Source organism: Leopardus geoffroyi, chromosome D4, assembly GCF_018350155.1.
Source record: "Leopardus geoffroyi isolate Oge1 chromosome D4, O.geoffroyi_Oge1_pat1.0, whole genome shotgun sequence".
Lineage (NCBI taxonomy): Eukaryota > Metazoa > Chordata > Mammalia > Carnivora > Felidae > Leopardus > Leopardus geoffroyi.
In genome coordinates this window covers 62436057-62458548 of record NC_059342.1, presented here as the reverse complement: position 1 = coordinate 62458548, position 22492 = coordinate 62436057, and the positions used below count along the sequence as shown (strand labels likewise).

Below are 22492 nucleotides of genomic sequence, written 5' to 3'. Positions count from 1 at the left end.
AATTTTTATTACTTTTCCCTGACTTAATCTTAGATCATAAAATGAATTCCATTGCTTAAGGAATGCGGATAAGTGAATAGGGTCACTCATGCTTATCTGTGCTTTATTCTCTGCAGTATAGACTGCTTCCAGAGAGAACAAATGGAACTAAGAGTCACATACTTGTGATTTCTTTACTATCTGTCTATTCCATAGTCCCATTAATCAATGTACAAATATCTCACAAAAGGTTTACACTTCAAAGGAATTTAACTTCTCACCTTTTGAGCTGCAAGATGGAGGGCCGTTCTCTGGCTGTGGTCAGTTTTATTAACATCTGCTCCTGCCTTCAGGAGAGCATCTGCACAATCCAGTCTGTCAGCCAACACACAGTACATGAGTGGTGTCCTCCCAAATTGATCTTCTTTGTCTTTAAGGGCAGAGTTTCCTATGAGTATAAGAAAACAGTGGTCTTTGGTAATTGTTGTTGTTATTACTAGTATAACTAGGAATACATTTGTCAACTTTATTATCAAGCTTTGTGTTAAAAGCATGAAATATATGCCATTTTTACTTACCCGATGAGACAGATACCACTACCCCCATATTATAGGAAACTGAGACTCTGAGAAGTTAAGAAACCAGTTTATATTATACTGAAAGTAGGTAGAGCTAAAACTCAAACTGATAATTGATTCTGAAGGCCATATTCTTGGGGCTTCTGAATAACTCAGTCAGTTAAGCATCCAACTTTTATTCAGGTCATGATCTCACAGTTTGTGGGTTCAAGCCCTGCATCGGGCTCTGTGCTGACGGAGCCTGGAGCCTTCTTTGGATTCTGTGTCTCCCTTTCTCTCTGCCCCTCCCCTGCTTGTGCTCACTCTCTCTTTCTCTCTCTCTCTCTTTCAGAAATAAAAAAATAAATATTAAAAAAATAAAGACCATATTCTTAACTACCATGTTATGCTGAATTACCATTGTGAGATACGGAGCTACTTATTTTCCCCTCTCACTCCTTTCTTTTGTGTAGACCATACACTACACGTTGTGGTATGCATTTACAAGGGATACAAAACTGAATCATGGTTGGCTTCCCATTACAATATGGAGCAAGTGCATACTACCCTGATCCTTCCTCTAATGACAACTAAAAACCCAGGCAAAATACATGAAAGGTTGAGAAAAGGAGACAAACTAGGGACTGTGGAACTCAGGGAACAACCTAATGGTGAGTTCCCTGTATTCCTTTCCCTTTCTTTCTTTCTTTCCTTTTTTTTTTTTTTTTTCCCTTCTAAAGACAGCCTGGGTGCTAAAGTAACCCACAACCAGAAACACCAATGGGTAGATACAAAATTCCCCAGGAAGCCTGCTCTCTCCAAGATTGGGAATAGGGTAGCCCTGGGAGACTCAACCCTGTTGATTATACTTGCTCTACTTAAAGCACATACATGCCCCCCACTAGGCATGGCAGAGACTGTGGAGAGGAGCCCTATAAACCATCATGCCCTGCATTAAGAAAAGGATAGCAATGACATAGTATCTTAGCCCTTTCCAACTAGATAAGTGGGGAGGATTATGGAGAGGAAGAGGCTGGAGAAAGCAATTTTTTAAATTGGTGCATGAAGTCATAAACAACTCTGGGCAGTCCATGTGTCAAACTAACCAGAATCAAAGTAGCCAAAGTTTTGAGAAGTGAACTCTGGGTAGAATACTGTCGAAGTTCTAAATTAGCTTGGGTAGCACACACATAGGGCAGACCAGAAGATCCCTGTAAGAGCTATGGAAACTAACATGACATTTGAACCATAGTCCACAATTTTGGAACAGAAAGTTCATTCTAAACCAAAACAGACTGTCAGTCTATTAAAATAGGAGATTATTAAATACGATCCGGAGTCTCATAACAAAATACACAAAATGTCCAGGATATAATCCAAAATTATTAGATAAACCAAGAGCCAGAAAAACATTAAACAAAAAGAGACAATCAATAGGCACAAATACTGTGATGATATAGATACTAGAATTATCGGACAAGGATTTTAAAGTAACTATGATAAAAATGCTCCAACAAGAAATTGTGAACATTCTTGAAACAAATGGAAAAATACAAAGTCACAGCAAAGAAAGACAGAATATAAAGATGAACCAAATGAAAATTTCGGAATAATAAACAGTTTAATAAACAAGTAAATAACAAAATAAAATAACTAAAATAAAAACCTCACTGAATGGAGATGACAGAGGAAAGAATCACTGAACTTGATGACAGACCAATAAATATTATGCAATCTGAAGAAATGATAGAAAAGACAGAAACAAAAACAATCAGTGAGTGTCAGGGCTCCATGGGACAATAACAAAGTACCTACCATTCATATCACCAGAGTTCCAGAAAGAGAGGAAAAAGAATGAAGTGCTAAAAACATACTTGAAGGAGTAATGGCTGGAAATAGCCCAAATTTGATGAAAGACACATACCTACAGATTTAAAAAGCTGAGCAAAACTCAAACAGAATAAACCCCAAGAAATCCATGCTGAGTCAATCATAATCAAAACTTGAAAACTAAAGAAGAAAAAAATCATGACAGCAGCCAGAGAGAAGAACATATTATAAGGGAAAAACTATTCAAGTCACAATGTATTTCTCATGAGAAACTATTGACAGAACATTTTTCAAGTGTTGGGGGTAAGGGTGGAGATGAGCTGTCAAACAAGAATTCTATAGCCAGTGCTTGCTTGGGCTGAGGAATAAATAAGGCAGGCATTTGAGGGGTCATAGCTAAAGGGTATACAGGGTTTCTTTGGGGAGTAATAAAGTTGTTCTAAAATTAATCATGGTGATGTTTGTACAACTCTGAATATACAAACTCACTGAATTGTACTTTAAATTGGTGAATTGCATGGTATGGATGTATGCCAAATTTCAATAAAGCTGTTACAAATAGCCCCACTACATATAAATTAAAATTGAAAACTAAAAACATTTAAGAAATTCAGAGGAAGACAGGAAAGGGGAAAAAACAGGAATGGAAAACAGTGTTTACAAACAGTAAAGACATAATAAACTAGAAATCTTAAATCTTAACACCAATAATTACATTAAAGGTAAATGACAAAAAATACACCAATAAAAAAAGAGGTGGATATAAAACAAAGACCCAACTATATGCTATTTATAAAAAAACTCATTTGAAATATAATAAGTAGATTAAAAGTAAAACAATGAGCACAGATATGCTATATAAGTGCTAATTAAAAGAAAGCTGATTAATATCAGATATTAAATCTGATAAAATAGACTTCAAAGCAAAGACAATTACCAGGGGCAAACAGAAACATTATATAATGATAAAGGGATCAATTCACCAAGAATACATAACAATTGGTACTAAATGTGTATGTACCAAATCACAGAGCTTCAAAGTAGAAGCACCAAAAACTGATAGATGTGAATGAAACATTTGAAAAATTTACAATTATAATGGATAACTTCAATACCCTTCTCTCTCTCAATAATTGGTTGAACTACTAAAATGAAAAGCAGTGATGACAGAAAAAAAACTGAATACCATTAAAGCAGCAGGATATAACTGATATTTATTGATCATGTCACTTAACAGCCACATATACAACCTTTTAAAACACCAAAAAACCCCGCAAAAAAACAAAAAAACAACCCACCGATGGGACCATTAACCAAAATAGACCATATAGTGGGTCATAAAACAAACATTAACAGATTTAAAGAAGTGAAGTCATACAGGGGTGCCTGGGTCACTCAGTCAGTTGGGTGTCCGACTCTTGATTTTGGCTCAGGTCATGATCGAACTCAGGTTCAGGAGTTTGAGCCCCACTCTGGGATTCTCTCTGTCTCTCTGCCCCTCCCCCTCTTGTGCTTGCTCTCTCTCTCTCTCTCTCTCTCTCTCAAAATAAATAAATAGACTTTAAAGAAAGAAGTGAAATCATACAAAGCATATTCTTTGACAATATAATTAAATTACAAATCAATAACAGAAATATAATGGGAAATCACTGAATATTTGGGAATTAAACATCACACAGATATTCCATGAGTTAAAGAGAGTATCTCAAGGGAAATTAAAAAACATAATTAAATGAATGAAAATAAAAGTACTGTTGTAACGTTCATACTCTACACATGAGGGGACTTAGAAGAAAATATACGGCATTGAATACTTGTATTACAATAGAACAATAGGTTCAAATCAATTATCTATACTTCTACCTTAGGGCACTAAAAAAATAAGACCCAATTTAATCCAAATCAAGCAGAGGAAGTACATAATAAGATAAGAGCAGAGATCAATGAAATTAAAATTAGAAAAACACTAGAAAAAAAATCAATGAAACTAAAAGTTGGCTCTTGGAAAACACTGAAATTGATAAATCTCTGATCAGAGTGATCATTAAAAACAGAGCAGACAGAAATTTCCAATATCAGAAATGAAAGCAGGTACAACACTACAGAGCCTGAAGTCATTAAATGGAAAATAGGGAAATATTATGAATGATTTTATGCCCATAAATTCAAATTTAAGTTAAATGGCCGAAAAAGGACACTTAGATCAATAGGACAGAATTGAGAGTACTGAACAGACTCATATATGTATATGATCAGTTGATTTTTGGCAAAGGTGCAAAGGCAAACCAATGGATAATCTTAAATAAATGGTGCTGGGAAAACCTGGACATCCATACACAAAACTAAAAAAATGAACAAACCAAAAACTTTCCCTATATTTTTCACCATATACAAAAATTATCTCAAAGTGAATCATAATCTTAAATGTAACACCTTTATAACTATATAAAACTCTTAGAAGTAAACAAAAATGACAATCTCTGTGACCTTGAGTTAGACGAAGATTTCTTAGACACGATACTAAAGAACAATCCATTAAAAAAAATCAATAAATTGGATTTCACCCAAATTAAAAATGCTGTTTGAAAGGCACTGTTAAGAAAACGGAAAGACAAGCCACAAATTGGGAGAAAATATTTGCAAAACACATATCTGATAAAGTCTTCTACCTAGAATAAACCAACAAAACTAAAAGGCAATCTATGGAAGGGGAGAAGATATTTGCAAATGACATATCTGATAAAGGGTTAGTATCCAAAAAATATAAAGAACTTATAAAGTTCAACACCCCCCCAAGAAAGAGTTCTTACAACTGAATAATAAAAAAATACAACTGAATAATAAAAAGGCAGATAAAGAAATTAAAAGATGGGTAAAAGTTTTAAAGAAAAATTTCACCGAATACACATGTAGAAAGATGCCAAACATCATTAATACACAGGGAAATATAAATTCAAACCATGATATGATGCCATTACACATCTATTAGAATGGTTAAAACAAAACCAAAACTAAAAACAAACCTGACAATACCAAACACTGGTGAGGATACAGAACAATGAGAACTCTCAGCCATCACTGGTAGGAGTTCAAAATGGTATAGCCACTACAGAAAACTGCCAGTTTCTCATTAAGTTAAACATAGACTTACTACATGGCCCAATAATCTCTTTCCTAGGTGTTTACTCAGGAGAAACAAAAGCATGAAAGCTGATGTTCACATAAAAACTTGTATTTGGGGGCGCCTGGGTGGCGCAGTTGGTTAAGCGTCCGACTTCAGCCAGGTCACGATCTCGTGGTCTGTGAGTTCGAGCCCCGTGTCGGGCTCTGGGCTGATGGCTCAGAGCCTGGAGCCTGTTTCCGATTCTGTGTCTCCCTCTCTCTCTGCCCCTCCCCCGTTCATGCTCTGTCTCTCTCTGTCGCAAAATTAAATAAACGTTGAAAAAAATTTTTTAAATTAAAAAAAAACTTGTATTTGGACATTTAAGGAAGTCTCATTCATAATTGCTAAAAACTGGAAATAATCCCAATTGCCCTTCTAGTGGAGAATGACAAAAGAACTGTAGTCATCCATACAGTAGGATACTTCCCAGTAATAAAAAGGCATGAACTACTGACCTACTCAACCAGGAAAAAAATCTCAAATGTATTATACTAAGTGGAAGAACTCTGTTTCAAAGGATCCATATGGTATTCATTTACACCGCATACTTGGAAAGATAAAACTGTAGGGAGAGAAAACAGACCAGTGGTTACAAGGGCTGGGATGTGAAGACGGATTGATTATAAAGGGACACAGGGAAATTTTGGGGTGAGATGGAACTTGCCTATATCTTGATGGTGATGATTACCTGACTACATATTTGTTAAAATTAAGTAACTCTAGAGTAGCAAGGATTGGGGTTACTGTATTTAGTGTATTATGCCTCAATAAAGTTTACTTTAAAACAACAACAAAAGATACTTCCTGACATGTACTTTAAGTGAAAAAAAAAATTTCCTACTTTCATCACAGACAACGATCAGGTATTCATATATAAGTTGAGGGTAACCACATACAAGTTGAAAATGAGGGAAGCCAGTTACTTTTAAGGTGCTTTGGCATAAACTCTGCTAAAGCTGTTCCAATGAAATATTTTTGAAGGGAAATATAAATGCTAGGAGAAGAAAGAGAAGGTGTCACACTTCTGTTTTACTTGTTTTGTGCCTGAGATTAAGCTACTGTGTTAGCTCTAAATATTTCAGTATAGGGGCACCTGGATGGCTCAGTTGGTTAAGTGCCCAATTTCAGCTCAGGTCATGATCTCGTGGTTTGTCAGTTCGAGTCCTGCGTCAGGCTCCGTGCTGACAGCTCAGAGCCTGGAGCGTGCTTCAGATTCTCTGTCTCCCTCTCTGCCCCTCCTCCGCTCACACTCTGTCTGTCTGTCTGTCTCTCTCTCAAAAATGAATAAAAATAAATAAATAAATAAATAAATAAATAAATAAATAAATAATATATTTCAATATATATTTAAATCTTGGATGTGTTAGGACCCAGAAGTACTTCATAGTTTCTTAGATAACTCGTTTTGCTGATTCACGTTTCCATGTATCCTGATAATAAAGCAAGAGAGGTCATCGCTTTTGAGATCTGAAAGAGACTTGCAATTTGTGTATAACTCCTAGAGGAGGTAGGTGTTCTTTTTCAGAATCTCAGTTTGGGAGACAGAGGCAACTTCTGCATCTGATTCACCGTATCTGATAAAAGAAGCCCCTGTGCTGAGTGGTAACACAGTGCTGGGTGTTATTCCCTCCACAATGTCTAATGTCTAATCCAGAAGTTTCCAGAGAGTCTATCACTGCATTTATAAATAAGGACTCGCTTAAACCCAAACTCATTAATAAAACTAAACCATATTATAGGTAGAGCATGTTCCTTTTATCATTTGAGCCCTGGTGGAGTTAAAATGATACTTCTAGAGAATACGCAAACAAGACCAGTCTCTACCTGGTCTTTCATGATGGAAGGGCATTCTCTGCCACTGTATTGGCTTCCAGTGGTAAGCAAAGACAGCAGTATGTAGGATTAGCAAGATGATGGTAATTCAGGTTTAATTTCTCATTGGACATGTTACTGAGGGAGAAGATTTGGGAACTGTGGTCACAAGAACACATGTTCAGAAACGGAGGCAATCATCATGTACTGGGATAATGCTACTTGACTAGGCTTCTTAGGGCCAAAGTGAAGTCAACACCATGGGGTTAATAGGTAACTGTACCTCCTAGGATATAGAACTTTAGGCCAATTGCTATGCTTTTCCCAAGTCTTCTGTAAGGTACAGGGAAACTTCAAGCCTCCTCTTCAATCCCTGAAATACTTGTTTTTGCGTGACTGGTTATTACACTTGCTGACAGAGAAGATTTAATTGGGTTGTGTGGCCACCATCCAGTATGTTGTGCCTGCCTATGTGGCAGAATTTGTGTATTTGAGGAGTCTGAAAGCATGTATCCCCTATTCCTGATTAGAAAAGCAGCATTCAGCTTCATTTAGGTCCTGTTTTGAGTTGCTTTAGGGGACAGCGGCTCTATGGCTAGTTTCTGAGTAACGGGAATCCTATCAGGTTCTGAGCTTCCTGGCTAAAAGGGAATAATAACCAAGAGAGGCCTGCGCCTTTATTGACCTACCATCCCCCCCTTCTTTAGTTCTCTCAATTATAGCATTCAGCCAATACCCGTCCAGTCTGCACAACAGCTTATTTTGATGTTTGAGTGAAATAATTTCCTGTTTGGAAGTGTTTGGTAACTGCAATACGTTGCACACATGTAGGGTTTGGGATGTAAACTCATATTCACTCTACAGCAGTGCACTTAAATTTGAATTGCTGCCAGGAGCAGCTAATATAGAAAGCAGCTGGCTAGTGTGCTCTGTTGTTTTAATTACTCTGGCGACTGTGGAGATAGCCTCTAATCCATGACCAAATGGTGCTTGCTTACCGGGGGCTGGCATTCTGCATGTGCTCAGCCTGAACATAGCTCAGAAAGCTGAGATGGGACCGTGACTGGAAGGCCACTGTTCCACAGCATGCAGTTATTTTAAGGCTAGCTGAAGCAGAAGAGTCTGGATGGTTAATGGGTTGGTACGTGCAGAAACCAGAGCTCCAACTTAGCAGTTAGAAGATATGACTGTCACTTACAGTGATAGCTGCTACCTAATAGCTACTGTGCCACACTGTCCAACACGAGCAAATCCAGCATTCTTTTTTTTTTTAAGTTTATTTATTTTTGACAGAGAGAGAGAGAGAGAGAGAGAGTGCAAGCGTGACCTAAGGAGGGGCAGAAAGAGGAGACACAGAATCCGAAGCAGGCTCCAGGCTCTGAGCTATCAGCACAGAGCCTGATGCGGGGCTTGAACTCATGAACCATGAGATCATGACCTGGGCTGAAGTCGAACGCTTAACCGACTGAGCCAACCAGACACCCCCAGCATTCTTTATTAACCTTTTATTTGCTTGTTGTAAAATGTTACCTGCGTGTGGCATCAAAGATGCGTTTCATCTGCTTTCGCCCACTTCATACATTACACCTTTTGTATAGCTACAATCTTGGGAAGGCGTTTGTGGTCATTTAAAAACCAAGGGCACCTGGGTGGCTCAGTTGGTTAAGCATCCGACTTCAGCTCAGGTCGTGATCTCATGGTTTGTGGGTTTGAGCCCCGCGTCGGGTTCTGTGCTGACAGCTCAGAGCCTGGAGCCTGCTTCAGATTCTGTGTCTCCCTCTGTCTCTGCCCCTCCCCAGCTCATGCTCGATCTCTCTCTCAAAAATAAATAAACACTAGGGCACCTGGGTGGCTCAGTCGGTTAGGTGTCTGACTTCAGCTCAGGTCATGATCTCACAGTCTGTGAGTTCAAGCCCCGTGTCACGCTCTGTGCTGACAGCTCAGAGCCTGGAGCCTGCTTCCAATTCTGTGTCTCCCTCTGTCTCTGCCCCTCCCCAGCTCCTGCTCTATCTCTCTCTCTCTCAAAAATAAATAAACACTGGGGCAACTGGGTGGCTCAGTCGGTTAGGCGTCTGACTTCAGCTCAGGTCATGATCTCACAGTCTGTGAGTTCGAGCCCCGTGTCACGCTCTGTGCTGGTAGCTCGGAGCCTGGAGCCTGCTTCGGATTCTGTGTCTCCCTCTCTCTCTGCCCCTCCCCTGCTCATACTCTGTCTCAGAAATTAGTAAAAACATTAAAAAAAATTTTTTTAATAAATATTAAAAAAATAAAAAAAAACTATTTGCTTAGGGGCACTTGGGTGGCTCAGTTGGTTAAGCGTCTGACTCATGATTTTGGCTCAGGGCATGATCTCACGGTTCATGGGTTCGGGCAATGTGGAGCTTGCTTGGGGTTCTCTCTTTGTCCCTTTCTCTCTCTCTCAAAATAAATAAATGTAAAAAAATAAAAACTATACGCTTATTGTTATAAAGGCAACATGGAAACAATAGAGAGAACATAGGATTCAAAATCAAATAAATTGGTTTGAGTCTCAGCTGTGCAGTTATTAACCTTACAACTAAATTTCTTAACTTCTGAGTCTCAGTGTCCTAACATATAAAATGAGAATTATAATAATAATAAGGGACATATTACATTTTGAGATCACTTGAGATTTTATAAAATATTATCACATATTATCTCATTATAGTTGTTGTGGTATCTTAAAATAGCATTTAAACTCATTGCTATTTTGAAATTATACTTGTTAGATCTTCCATTAGACCTTGCTATTTAATGTATCAATAAAATATGATTGTAGGTATACTGCAATATCATAATTTTAAAATAGTTTGATAACTGTACTTCAACATAGCTACTTTACTTTGGATCCCTATATACCATGCATAAGCTCTTAAAAACATATTTTTGAGAAGGGGTACATAAGCTTTACCAGATTGCCAAAAAGGTTAGGAAAAGTCCTATTTAGATAACCATTCAGTTCGTCAGTCAAGGTTTAGACCTAATCAGCTCTTCCTGTCTTGTGTTTCTCATTCTCTCTGTATCCATACATTTGAATGTGCATGTGTACACAGAGATATCTCCACGTCTGGAGGATCCATAGTTTAGTAGTTAAAAGCATGAGCTTTGGAATCAGACTTCCAGGCTCTAATCTAAGTTCTGCTACTTACAGACAAGTCACTAAATCTCTCTACACCTCGGTTTCCTCACCTATAAAAGGAGGGTAATAAGAATATTCAAAACTCTGTAGTGTTTTGCTGTTAAATGAGTTATTGAGTTGCAAAACACTTATATAGTGTCTGGCACATAGAACATGACTTTATGAAATGCTGGCTAATTTTATTACTATTATGAGTATGAGTACATACAAATGTAGGCTGATAAACACACACACACACACACACACACACACACACACACACACACGAGCTAACATACATAAAACATTTAGTGACCCTAAAGTTTAAGGTCAAGGTTGAGGTAAAGTAAGATGTTAACCTGAAATAATGTCACTGGTCTGCTACTTATGAGACTCCTTGCCATACCAAACTACTGTGCTGGGAGAGGTCATAGTCAAAAAGAGAAAATAACTCAAGAGGTTTACACTTGTTTAGAACATGGATGGGGCATCAAAAGTTGTGGTATAATCAGAATGGTGTTGTCTTGTCACTTGACCACTCAACCCCAAACGCTATTAGCAGTGATGGTTCGATCAATCATTACGCACTATGCATATCTACAAATTATTCCGTTCAGTCTTCACAAAGAAAACAGTACTATTCTTCATTGCATTTAGTAATTTTTCATTTTGAGACATTTCTAAAACCATGTAAGCCTGGATCATTTTACTGTTAAGTCCAACCTGATAAAATAATAACAGTAACAAGGTCTTTTTATTGTCTACTATGTGTCAAGTATGATGCTGGATTTTTTTTTTTTTTTGAGACATACTCAGCATATATCATTATGTTAGTTTCAGGTCGACTATATAATAATTTAATATTTGTATCTACTGCAAAATGATCACCACAGTGAGTCTAGTTAACATCTGTCACCACATAGTTACAAGTTTTTCTTGTGATGAGAACTTTTAAGATCTACTCTCTTAAAAACTTTCTTTTTTTACTCTCAGAAATTTTCAAATAAATGCTACAGTATTATTAACTATAGTTACCCTTGATGTTTTACAGTCATTACCCCATTGAACGCTCACATAAAGCATTATGGTCTATGGTTTTCAGATGAGGATATGGAGGCTCAAAAAGATTAAGTGGCTTGGGGCGCCTGGGTGGCGCAGTCGGTTAAGCGTCCGACTTCAGCCAGGTCACGATCTCGCTGTCTGTGAGTTCGAGCCCCGCATCAGGCTCTGGGCTGATGGCTCAGAGCCTGGAGCCTGTTTCCGATTCTGTGTCTCCCTCTCTCTCTGCCCCTCCCCCGTTCATGCTCTGTCTCTCTCTGTCCCAAAAATAAATAAACGTTAAAAGCTTCTCTTTAAAAAAAAAAAAAAAAAAGATTAAGTGGCTTACCCAAGGTAATACAGTGAAGCAATGACAAAGCCAGAACTCAAAACTCAGATTTATGTGACTCTAAAATCCACACACATCTTTTCTACAATACTACATTGTATAGTATTAATATGAATCTACTAAATTTTATTATCAACTATATCACTGGTATTCATCCAAATTATCTGAATTTAATGTTAAGAGAAAAAGCTACATATCTACAAATGACAACCATGATACATAAGGATTTTGCTATGTATGTTTATGCTTTTGGGGCCCAAGATTGAGCCCTAAATCATCTGAATCGAGGACATAATGTTATGTTAAGACATTAATCCGTTGTATTAGGTTAAACACTAAAAATCGCTTCTAAAATGATGTCTCATTCAGAGAAAGCCTCCTCAGTCCTTCTCCAGAACAATGGACAGTATAGAAAGTGTTCGATTTAATTAGTTGTGTATGTAGAAAGAGATGCTCATCTGTTTCCATGGAGTCGAACACATCACTGACATACTTCTCCATGGAAACAGAGAAGGGAAAACAGAAAATGCTAAAGTGAATGAGTTTAGTGAGCAGTTGGTGAGCAAAGATTCAAGAAAAAAAATTATTCATCTGTAGTACTATATTATGAGTTTGGGAAAGAGAAAAAGCAGCTATTCAGAGATCGTCAAAATGCACTAAATAAAAGCATACATAAGATACACTGAAATGTGAGATGAAACAGTTATTACTTTGATAGAGATATACAAATATGGGGAAATGCCAGGAGCACAGGTATGACGGTCTTTTCACAGAAGACATGACAGCAGAATTCTGAAAAGATGAGCAGTGTTAACAGCTCAAACTTGGTAATGAAGCAAGATGATAGAACACAGAAGGAACTCATTTATAAAATAAATTTATCAGCTCTATGCTGGTTTCACAGAATTTTGTCCTTCTTTGTTTTCAAGGACCTTTTTTTCCTTTGGGATTTAAAGTTATAAGAATATTTCAAGTTTTGTTATGCAACACTTAGTTAATTTGTATGACTGAGTCTGTATAACCGTTTTTAATTTATAAAACACTGTGTGTTTTGTTTCCTTTGAAGGTTATTTTTCATTAAAATAATAAAGAGTTCCTTTTATTTTAAAATTTTTTTTAACGTTTTATTTATTTTTGAGACAGGGAGAGACAGCATGAACAGGGGAGGGTCAGAGAGAGGGAGACACAGAATCTGAAACAGGCTCCAGGCTCTGAGCTGTCAGCACAGAGCCCAACACGGTGCTCGAACTCACGGACTGCGAGATCATGACCTGAGCTGAAGTCGGACGCTCAACCGACTGAGCCACCCAGGCGCCCCAAGAGTTCCTTTTATAAGACATTTTTTTTCTTGAGGTATTCTGAGTTACAAAAAAAAATTTCCAATGGAATTTTGTCCTAACCTGCCTCTCAAATCAGTTTAATTTAATTCAATTTGATTAAACTTGATTCACCATTAATCCTGGCCCTCAAAATGATTATAGGCCTCTTAGGAGGAAAGGTACTTAAAAGAATGATTGTAACATTTATTCACTCCTTCAACAAATATATCTCATGTCTCTATTATGTGTCCAGAACCGTGCTGGGTTTTGCAAATAAAGTGATGGATTAAACAGACACAGTCTATACTCACGGAGGCTCCTAGCTTATGGGAGAGAGATATTAAGATAGTCATATGTATAAATACACAAGTTCAATGAAGAAAACCCTGCAGAGTTCTAAGAACACAACAAAAAAATTTCACTGAGACTGGATGTTGAGGGCAGTCCTCTTTGGAGAAATGACCTAAAATCTGAGGACTGAAGGATGAGTAAGAGTTGGTCAGAGAGAAAATGGGGAGAACAGTATTTCCAGCAAAAGCCGTGAGACAGAAAAGGGCTTGGTGGGTTTGCGAAAATGAAAGAGCAAGTTTTTCTCGGAACAGAGTGGATAAAGGTGAAGCTGGAGAGGGAAAGAGGAACAGGTGCACTTTTAAGTTTTATTCCACGTATAATGGGAAGCAAAGAATTTTGAGCAGGAAAATGACAAAACTGTATACGTAACTTTCAGTACAAGAAAACATGGAACACTTAAAAAAAGTTCAAAAAGGCAAAACTAGACTATAGTGTTTAAGATCTATACCTAGGTGGTAAAATTACAATGTAATTATTATTGTAAAAGTCAAAAAAGCAAATTACTCCAAGGAGTAGGGTAGAAGGTATTAGGGGTTTCTAGGGGAACAATGTTCTCTGTCTCTTGACCTAATGGCAGTTACATAGATGTTTGCTTTATATTTATTTATTAACATTACATGTAAGTTGCATGTACTTCTCTCTATATATACTTCTTTTTTATTTATTTGTTTAAAAAAATTTTTTTTAATGTTTATTTATTTTTGAGACAGAGAGAGACAGAGCATAAACAGGGGAGGGGCAGAGAGAGAGGGAGACACAGAATCTGAAACAGGCTCCAGGCTCTGAGCTGTCAGCACAGAGCCCGACGCGGGGCTCGAACTCACGGACCGTGAGATTATGACCTGAGCCGAAATCGGACGCTTAACCAATCAAGCCACCTAGGCGCCCCTATATTTACTTCTAAATAAGTATGTTTTGTCTTCTTTTAATAAAAGAGTGGATTGAGGTAATGAAGTGGAGTGCAGATAGCTCAAGAAGCCTGGTTTTGGTGACTGAGAGTGACAGTTGTCACCCCTCACCCATATCCATTCTCTGATTATTTTCTTTCCTAAGAATTGAGCACTCTGAGCTTTAGCTGGGCATGATGTCATCAAAGGAGAGATACCTTAGCCTCCTTTGTCCTAGGTGTGGCTCTGTGTCTAAGTCCAGTCCGCCTCCTAAGTGACAAATGGCTTTTCTGAACTCTCTCCACCCCTGCTGGCTGGGCTATGGCTACAACAGAAGTATCTGCCTTTGACCCAAGATGGAAGCCACATGTTGACGAGACAGCCACGTCCTAGCAGCCTCCCTGGATGGTTTTGTGAAGTGGAAGTGTCTATCCACCATAGACTGCCCACTTATCTTTGTACTATGATGAGAATAAAATATACTTCTATCTTTCTTAAGTAACTGCCAGAGCAGTTCAGGCTATGACTGATACAGCTATGAGGGAAGTCGAGAGATATGGAGAGCTATGGCAGCTCCTCGAGGGGGGTGAAGGAATAGGGAAAGGATTAAAAAAAAATTTTTTTTTAATGTTTACCACTTATTTTTAAGAGAGAGAGAGAGAGTGTGAGCAAGTCGGGGGGGGGGTGCAGAGAGAGAGGGAGACACAGAATCTGAAGCAGGCTCCAGCATCTATCAGCACAGAGCCTGATGCAGGGCTCGAACTCACCAACCGTGAGATCATGACCTGAGCCAAAGTTGGATGCTTAACCGACTGAGCCAATCAGGCTCCCTGGGAAGGGATTTTTAAGTAATGGAGACATTAGAGCATGTTTACATGTTGATGGGAAGAATATAGAAGAAAAGATTGAAGGGGTGGTAATCAGAAGTTTATACACAAAATGGAGCAAGGTCCCTGAGAAGATAGGAAGGGATGGAATACAGAACATATGTGGATGAACTGACCTTTGACAGAAGGGGATATTTGGTCTGTTTGAGAGAAGAGAAGAGAAGAGAAGAGAAGAGAAGAGAAGAGAAGAGAAGAGAAAAGAGAAGAGAAAAGAAGATGGATGCAGATGTAGGTTGATTTCTAGATATGCTGGAAGGTGAGGGAGTTCCTTCTTAAAGTTCATTTTCTGTAGGGAACATAAAGCATTGGATGAGAGCGGAGGGAGGGAGGATTGGTGGCCAGAGATTTCAGGAGACTGAGAAGGTATGAAACACTCTTTATGGAGAAATGTGGTATAATGAGTAGAAAGTGTTGGGTGCCTATCTGAGGTAGGTAACCACATTAGGGTGCTACCAATCTTTGTGACCTGTTAAATTGTTCGGGGGTTGGCATTAGGTCCATTTATAGCTGGGGTTGCAACAGCCAGGTGCAACAGAAGGTGAGGAGAAAAGACAATTTTTCTTAGGTACGAATTTGAACAGTAGACTATGGGATCAGCGCTCAATGGCAGGAGGGGGAAAGACAAAAGGAGACAGATGGTTGAAACTGCAGAAGATAATGGACTGCAAGTCTTAATGACTTGAAAAACTATTGTTCTCATTAGTGGGTGAACTGGAAGTAAGCGTTTTAATTGAATGGTGGAATGTTTGAATGAGTGGCTCAGAGGCAGTGGAAGATGTCTCATTCCAGGAAATAACTGTGGATGCGGTAGCTGACATGAAGCTGAGGTATTAGGAGGGAACGTCTCTGATAGAAAAGAGAAGCCTGCACAGGGTATGTAGTAAAAGAATTTTGTCTTTAAAGATAAGTAGGAGTGTAGTAGAAAAGAGAATGAGGAGGTAGAAAAGAGGAGACAGATAAAATTCATGGCATTTAGGGAATGGAACCCCTAGTCAGGGGTTAGGGTGCATGGATAGAAGTTTTTCGAGAAACTGGAAAGGTAGGGCAAAAATAAATTCTGAAGGAACCTGTATGGAATTGAAGTAGTGTGAACTTTATTTTACAGTCCAAGTCGTCAATCACGTCACTAGACACTGGTGTGTGAGAAGATTTTAAAAATATACATTTGGGGGCACCTGGGTTGCTCAGTCGGTTAAGCATCCAACTTTGGCTCAGGTCATGATCTCACAGTTTGTGGGTTCGAGCCCCGCTTCGGGCTCTGTGCTGACAGCTCAGAACCTGGAGCCTGCTTTGGATTCTGTGTCTCCCTCTCTCTCTGCCCCTCTCCCGCTCGGTCTCTCTCTGTCTCTCAAAAATAAATTAAAATGTTAATTAAAAATTTTTTTAATATTAAAAAAAATTTTAATATACATTTTTATTTATTTTCTTTAAATAAATAGGGGCGCCTGGGTGGCACAGTCGGTTAAGCGTCCGACTTCAGCCAGGTCACGATCTCGCGGTCCGTGAGTTCGAGCCCCGCGTCGGGCTCTGGGCTGATGGCTCAGGGCCTGGAGCCTGTTTCCGATTCTGTGTCTCCCTCTCTCTCTGCCCCTCCCCCGTTCATGCTCTGTCTCTCTCTGTCCCAAAAATAAATAAACGTTGAAATAAATAAATAAATAAATAAATGACTTCTGATTAGGTGGAAATGAGGTTTTTACAATATCTGAAAAATCCTTACCCATTTTTGTCCCTGAATACTCTCTCTCCTACTCACTTTGCTCTCTCCCTTTAGCATTTTTATATGGACCTCTATGTATATGATAGGGAGAACATTGAATCTATTTCAATCAATTGACTCAATGATAGGGAGAACACTTAATCAATTTTAAGTCATTACAATTTAAGTTATTTGCAAGCTTTAGTACTTTGGGTATATACTAAATTTTGAAGATCATTATCCACTATCTCATTCTAGATCTCTGTTATTATAAAGATGAATTAATTCTCTTGGCACCTTTGAGTACATATCCAGATTTAGTGTCAAACATACAGATATTTCTCAAGTACTTTTTACCTAATCCTAAACTTTTTTTTTTTTTTTTAAGTTTTAGGACTTAATTACTTTCTTGTTCAAGTTCTGGTATGAAATATAAATAATGATACATTGCCATTAAAATGTATAAGTACACTGCAACTAAGAGTAAGATTAACACACTCCCCTAGGACAGAGTTATTTTTAAAGGTTCTGTATTTATGGGGACCACTTACCTATGATGAGCCTGTGAAGAGCACCCTTATCTCCATTAATGGCAGCAGCATGAACTTGGGATGCTAATGAGGAGCCAGTAAAGAACAAGTTCTCTGACCTGTTCATAGTCTTCTCCACAACTGGAGCACCCTGAAACAATGATTTAAACCATGAGTATATGCAGGAAACATTTCTGAAAGCTGTCTCATCCATACTGAGTGGGTATGTGATAAACATGGCTGAATCGAAATAGTTGACTAGGATTCAAAAAGCCTGCAGTCCTGGTCCTAGAATTGCCACAATGTTGGCCAAATAAATGACCCTTTGTATGAGTTGGTCATCTGGAAAATGAGAGGGATGGATGCTTCCAAGACTCTTCTCAGGGGCTACCCGAGGGAAAAAAGGGGGGCTCAGTATTTAACCTTAGGCACAGGGCTCAAAAGCCACAGTGACTTCTGTTGTGATTCCACATGATAATAAACATCAGATTTGATATTGGGATTAAAGGTGATGATCAAGCCACACAATGGGTATGATGTGAATTTATTGTCAGGTCAGAATTAACTAGATCTAAGTGCTAAATTAGAAAGCACTTAGTTCTTTCTCTCATGCTGCCGAAAGGGACAATTTTTATTTGTCCTTGCCTTCTGCCCATCAAGGAAATATACCTAGCTTGAGATCTCAACCTCAGGATTTTACTTGGAAAAACCACATCATTAGGATCAATCATATTTCATTTAGAAAAATTTTGTTCTGGCTGGTAACCCGATATGTTTTGCTAGAACCTTCTAGAAACTCAGCTGCATAGAAAAATAGTGAGTTCTCTAGCATAAGACTGTTGAAGCAGAGGCTGGATTATGTCAGAAATGCAACATGAAGAATTCAAGGACAAAGGGGTAGTTGCATCTATGATTTTAAACTTCCTTCCTAAATGTAAGATGCTATATCAAAGTTCCCCAGTTGAATGCCTGCAAGGACCAGGAAAGTAAACTGTGTAAGACCCAGCGGGAGTCATGGTGAGCATGGGAAACTGAAGCATACACGCCTATCTAAAGAAAGCAGCTGCTAATCATCCATTTAATACCTGCCAAAGGGGCAGACAAACCCTCTTCTGATTTCACCAAAGTGTCACTCCAATCTCTGTGACTCCTAAGGATCCGGGAGTTTTGTAGGAGAAATTTATCACTACTGATGAGCTAGTACTTGCATTGTCATTGACAAGGATTGTTGGTTCAAATTCTGCCTCAAAGTGAAAGTGTTTTCTTAATTTTGGTAAAGGTCAGCTCTTCATGTCTTTATTTTGCTGACAATTTGAGTTAACATGCTGGCAGAAAATATGGGCTTTGTGAGACACTTCTGTCATGTCTGTCATGTCAGAAAGACCACTGTCATAGACAGGATTATATTAAAATGACTTGAAAGAAGCTACAAAATGGATGGAGGCGGGAACACAGTAAAAGAGGAATTGCACTTGGGCTCTAGGCCTGATTCTGTTAATAATAAATAGCATCTCCTTAGGCTACCGCAGCTCTCTGATTTCCTGTAAAATACGAACAATGAAAAAGGTAGACTGTTGATCCATTCAATAAGTTGAGTGCTGTGTACTAGGCACTGCTCTGAACTCTAATACGTATCATTTTAGATTCTAAATGATCACTTTTAGGCATATCAGAATCACACACACAGACAAGCTTCTTCATATGCCTTTTGAAAAATACACTGTTTAGATCTCAGTTAAATATATTTTTTATATATTTCACCTCGTAATTGTTAGCACTTATCATAGTAACAGGTACATAGCTGGTGTTCAGTCAGTGTTTGTTGAATGAAAAGTCAGAGGCTGGGTGCTAAGTCCAGAGGGTGAGCAGGATCAAAGTTTAATTTCTTGGACTAAAGAGGTTATACTCATGAGCGTCTGATCTTTTTTTAATTCCTCATTTCTCTTTTGTCAGACAGGTAGGGAGTGGTATAAGGATAAGAACACAGGACTAGGAGAGAGGAGACCTAACTAAAAGTCTTGGCTCTGCCACCATCTAATAATGTCACCCTGGGAAAAGCATTCTCTAGGGTCCTTTTTTAGTTACACACACACACACACACACACACACGTTTAGTACTCATGTCTTTTGTAAATAATTTTTATAAATGAACATCAAAACTACTTTGTCAGTTATAATGTACAGGTATCATTAATTATAAAACCAGCCAGTGTAATAAATGCTTCTAATAATATAACTGTACAAGACTAGTGGTGCTGCACAGTCACAAGCAAAGACTCATTTTGATCAGGACTAAAGGGTTGGTGTTTTGGCAAGTTCTCAGAGATGGTGACATTTGAGATGGCATTCCAGATAGAGAAGGGGCTGAGGCCATTCCAAAGCAGAGGAAAGCTGGAGTACAGGCAAGGAGTAGGGAGAACCACAAAAAAGCAGAATGCCTCCCAGGTACTTAGTACTGATTGTGTAGCTATCAGGTGGGACACGGGGACCTGGCTTGGTATTTACAGGTGAGGCTGAGGAGCTAACTTGGGCCAGGTTAAGATCCTGAACGGCTGGGCTGACGAAATTCGTAACTGTCCTGTAGGTAGGGATCCATGCATTAGTAGCGATCACAGTTACGCTTTTCAGTTTACAACGTGCTTTCCCATTTTGTCCCGGATCTACTCCTTCTACGAGCCCACAGACAATTAGAGATGCGGCATCCACTCATTCAACGGAGGCCCTGATAGGCGGCTCCGACTTTATAATGCAGTAATTAGCGCAGAAAGAAAAGGCAGCAGGCGAGGAGGCTAGTGATGAAAGATCAGGCCAAAGCCGAGGCCAGGAGGGCCTTGAGCTTGAGGTAGGGGCCAAGGCGATGCAGATCGATCGGAGCTTCCCCAGCCAGGCCCCTTCCTACTCACCCTCGCCTCCTCCAGGACTCACGTCCCGGGGGCGGCTCCAGGAGGCACGACCCGCAGTGGGCCGCCCCTCCCGCCAGGACTGTACACTACAGCCGACTGGGACAGACCCCACCGCGCTGAAACTAGCAGAACCCCTCCGAAGGCCGCCCGAGGCGTTCCCTCGCACTGCCCTCTGGGAATTGTAGTTCCCATCCTCTTAAAAACAGAGGTTCGCCGCCCTCGGCTCTTTGTATCCCACAGGGCCCCGCGCGCGGAGAACTCGGTGGACCTAGGCGGAGAGTCTGATGGGAAAGAAGTTCTGGATGCCCAGTGACGTGCTCGATGAGAGCGGTGCAGGACTACATTTCCCAATATGCTCCGAGGTGGGCAGGACCCGGAAGTGAGGGTGTGCGAGGCCTCTCTGGAAGTTGTCCCGGGTGTTCGCCGCTGGAGCTCCGGGTCCAGAGGACGAGGAGCCGCTGCCGGGACGATCGTCCGCTGCCGCCGGCTCCCGGAGCCCAGCCCTTTCCTAACCCAACCCAACCCTGCCCAGTCCCAGCCGCGGATCCCGACGTTACCATGAATCCTGCCGTCTTCCTATCATTACCCGACCTTAGATGCTCCCTGCTGCTCCTGGTGAGTGAAGGAATGACAGACCCTTCGACAGACGCTCGGGCGGCCTCCCGCCCTAGCTAAGGGGGAACACCGCTGCCCCCACCCTTGCCTTCCTATCTTTTCCTCTGGTGGCGAAGAGTGCACCTTCCCCCGTTGTCTTCACTCTCCGCGTGCGTCTTTACGCTTCCCAGGCCCGGGGTACCCGAGGCCTGAGAAACCACAGTCGGAGGTTGGGTTCTGTAAATTGGAGAGTTAGCGGTGGGGGAAGGATACGTGGGAGGGTCACGGGCGAGGAGCTCTCCCTTCCCCCAGGCTAACGGAGGTTGTTTCAGTCTCGAGGGCTTTTGGACCTGGTGGTAGGTGGAATCGAAGAGGACGGGGTTGGGGGGGAAGACCTACTGTTCCCTCCCGTCCCCTCTTGGGAAGGTCGACAGGTGCTGGGGTCGTGTGAATCTCACACTAAGAGCCCTGAAACGGTGCCCGGGTAGGCAGAGCCCTCTGTTGTGGCTTGATGCGATTGGTTGGGAACCCGGAACTGGAGGCAGATTTGGAGTCTTCCAGGAGAATAAATGTTTGAAGGGTGGAGACAGTGATTATCTGAAAACCTCAGCTCAAGGCCTCCCTCAGATTTTGTCACACACACCCCCACCCCGAAATTTAAGCAGAAGTCTTTTTCAGTGCTCCTAGTTTGAGAATGACCAGGTTTTCTGCATACATTTGCACTCATTCCTAAACTCTCCCTCACCTGCTTGGCTCCATCCCATCGTATAAAGGAATCTTTCCCCAGTCCGTCTTTCTCCAAAGTACATCTTGAATGTGCAACCTAAGTAATACAGGCTGCAAGTCAAATAGAGACAGAAGTGAAAGCGGACTCCATATGGCAAAATGACGTGCCTTTCATCGAGCCGTTATTACAATACAATATTTGAAAATACTTTAATTGTAGATTTTTAAAAAGCCGAATTTAAGATAAACATTAAATCAAAAATCACTTTTTCCTTTTCTTTAGCAACTTAAAAAGCATAATTAAGTGACTCAGAGGCGTATAGCTGGTTCCTGGCAAAACTGGGACCTGAAGCAGGTCTCTTGACTTACAGTGCTTACTCCACCATATCACGTTACATTTTTAATATTTGTATTTGAAGTTCGCTTAATTTCTGTCTCCTCTCCCTGTTTTTTCTTTCTGATTTAAAATTCATATTCAAAAGCCATATATTTGGATCTTTTCAGAGAAAAAGCACTATGAAAATCTAAAGGGGATGTTAAAGTACTTTTGAGAACTAAAAGTTGGATATAAACATGTAATATTAAATGATGAAGTGTCTTATTGTCACTTCTTATACAGCAGTGAGTGACTTCTGTATAGAGGACAATATTCTGTATAGAGCTTTTTTTAAAATACGAAATTTATTGTCAAATTTCCATTTGTCCATACAACACCCAGTGCTCATCCCAACA

General features: G+C 39.8%; 2 protein-coding genes across 7 annotated transcripts in view; one reads left to right on the top strand and one right to left on the bottom strand.

Moving 5' to 3' along the window:
- The window catches only part of INVS (inversin), a 155726-nt gene extending 135174 nt beyond the window's left edge, over window positions 1-20552 (bottom strand). For 5 of the 6 annotated variants that reach the window (XM_045467784.1, XM_045467788.1, XM_045467787.1 and 2 more), the window contains exons 1-3: window positions 20441-20552; window positions 17559-17688; window positions 261-427 (exon numbers count right to left, since the gene is read on the bottom strand). In XM_045467784.1, the coding sequence (XP_045323740.1) occupies window positions 261-427; window positions 17559-17664 (273 nt within the window). In that variant the 5' untranslated portion in view covers window positions 17665-17688; window positions 20441-20552. Of the gene's footprint in view, window positions 1-260; window positions 428-17558; window positions 17689-20440 lie in introns of those variants that run through there. The other variant, XM_045467786.1, reaches the window with a different exon arrangement.
- A 139-nt stretch (window positions 20553-20691) lies between these two features.
- Window positions 20692-22492, top strand: part of ERP44 (endoplasmic reticulum protein 44) — a 97670-nt gene continuing 95869 nt past the window's right edge. The window contains exon 1 of the mRNA XM_045467793.1: window positions 20692-21055. Within this exon, the coding sequence (XP_045323749.1) occupies window positions 20762-21055 (294 nt within the window). The 5' untranslated portion in view covers window positions 20692-20761. The remainder of the gene's footprint in view (window positions 21056-22492) is intronic.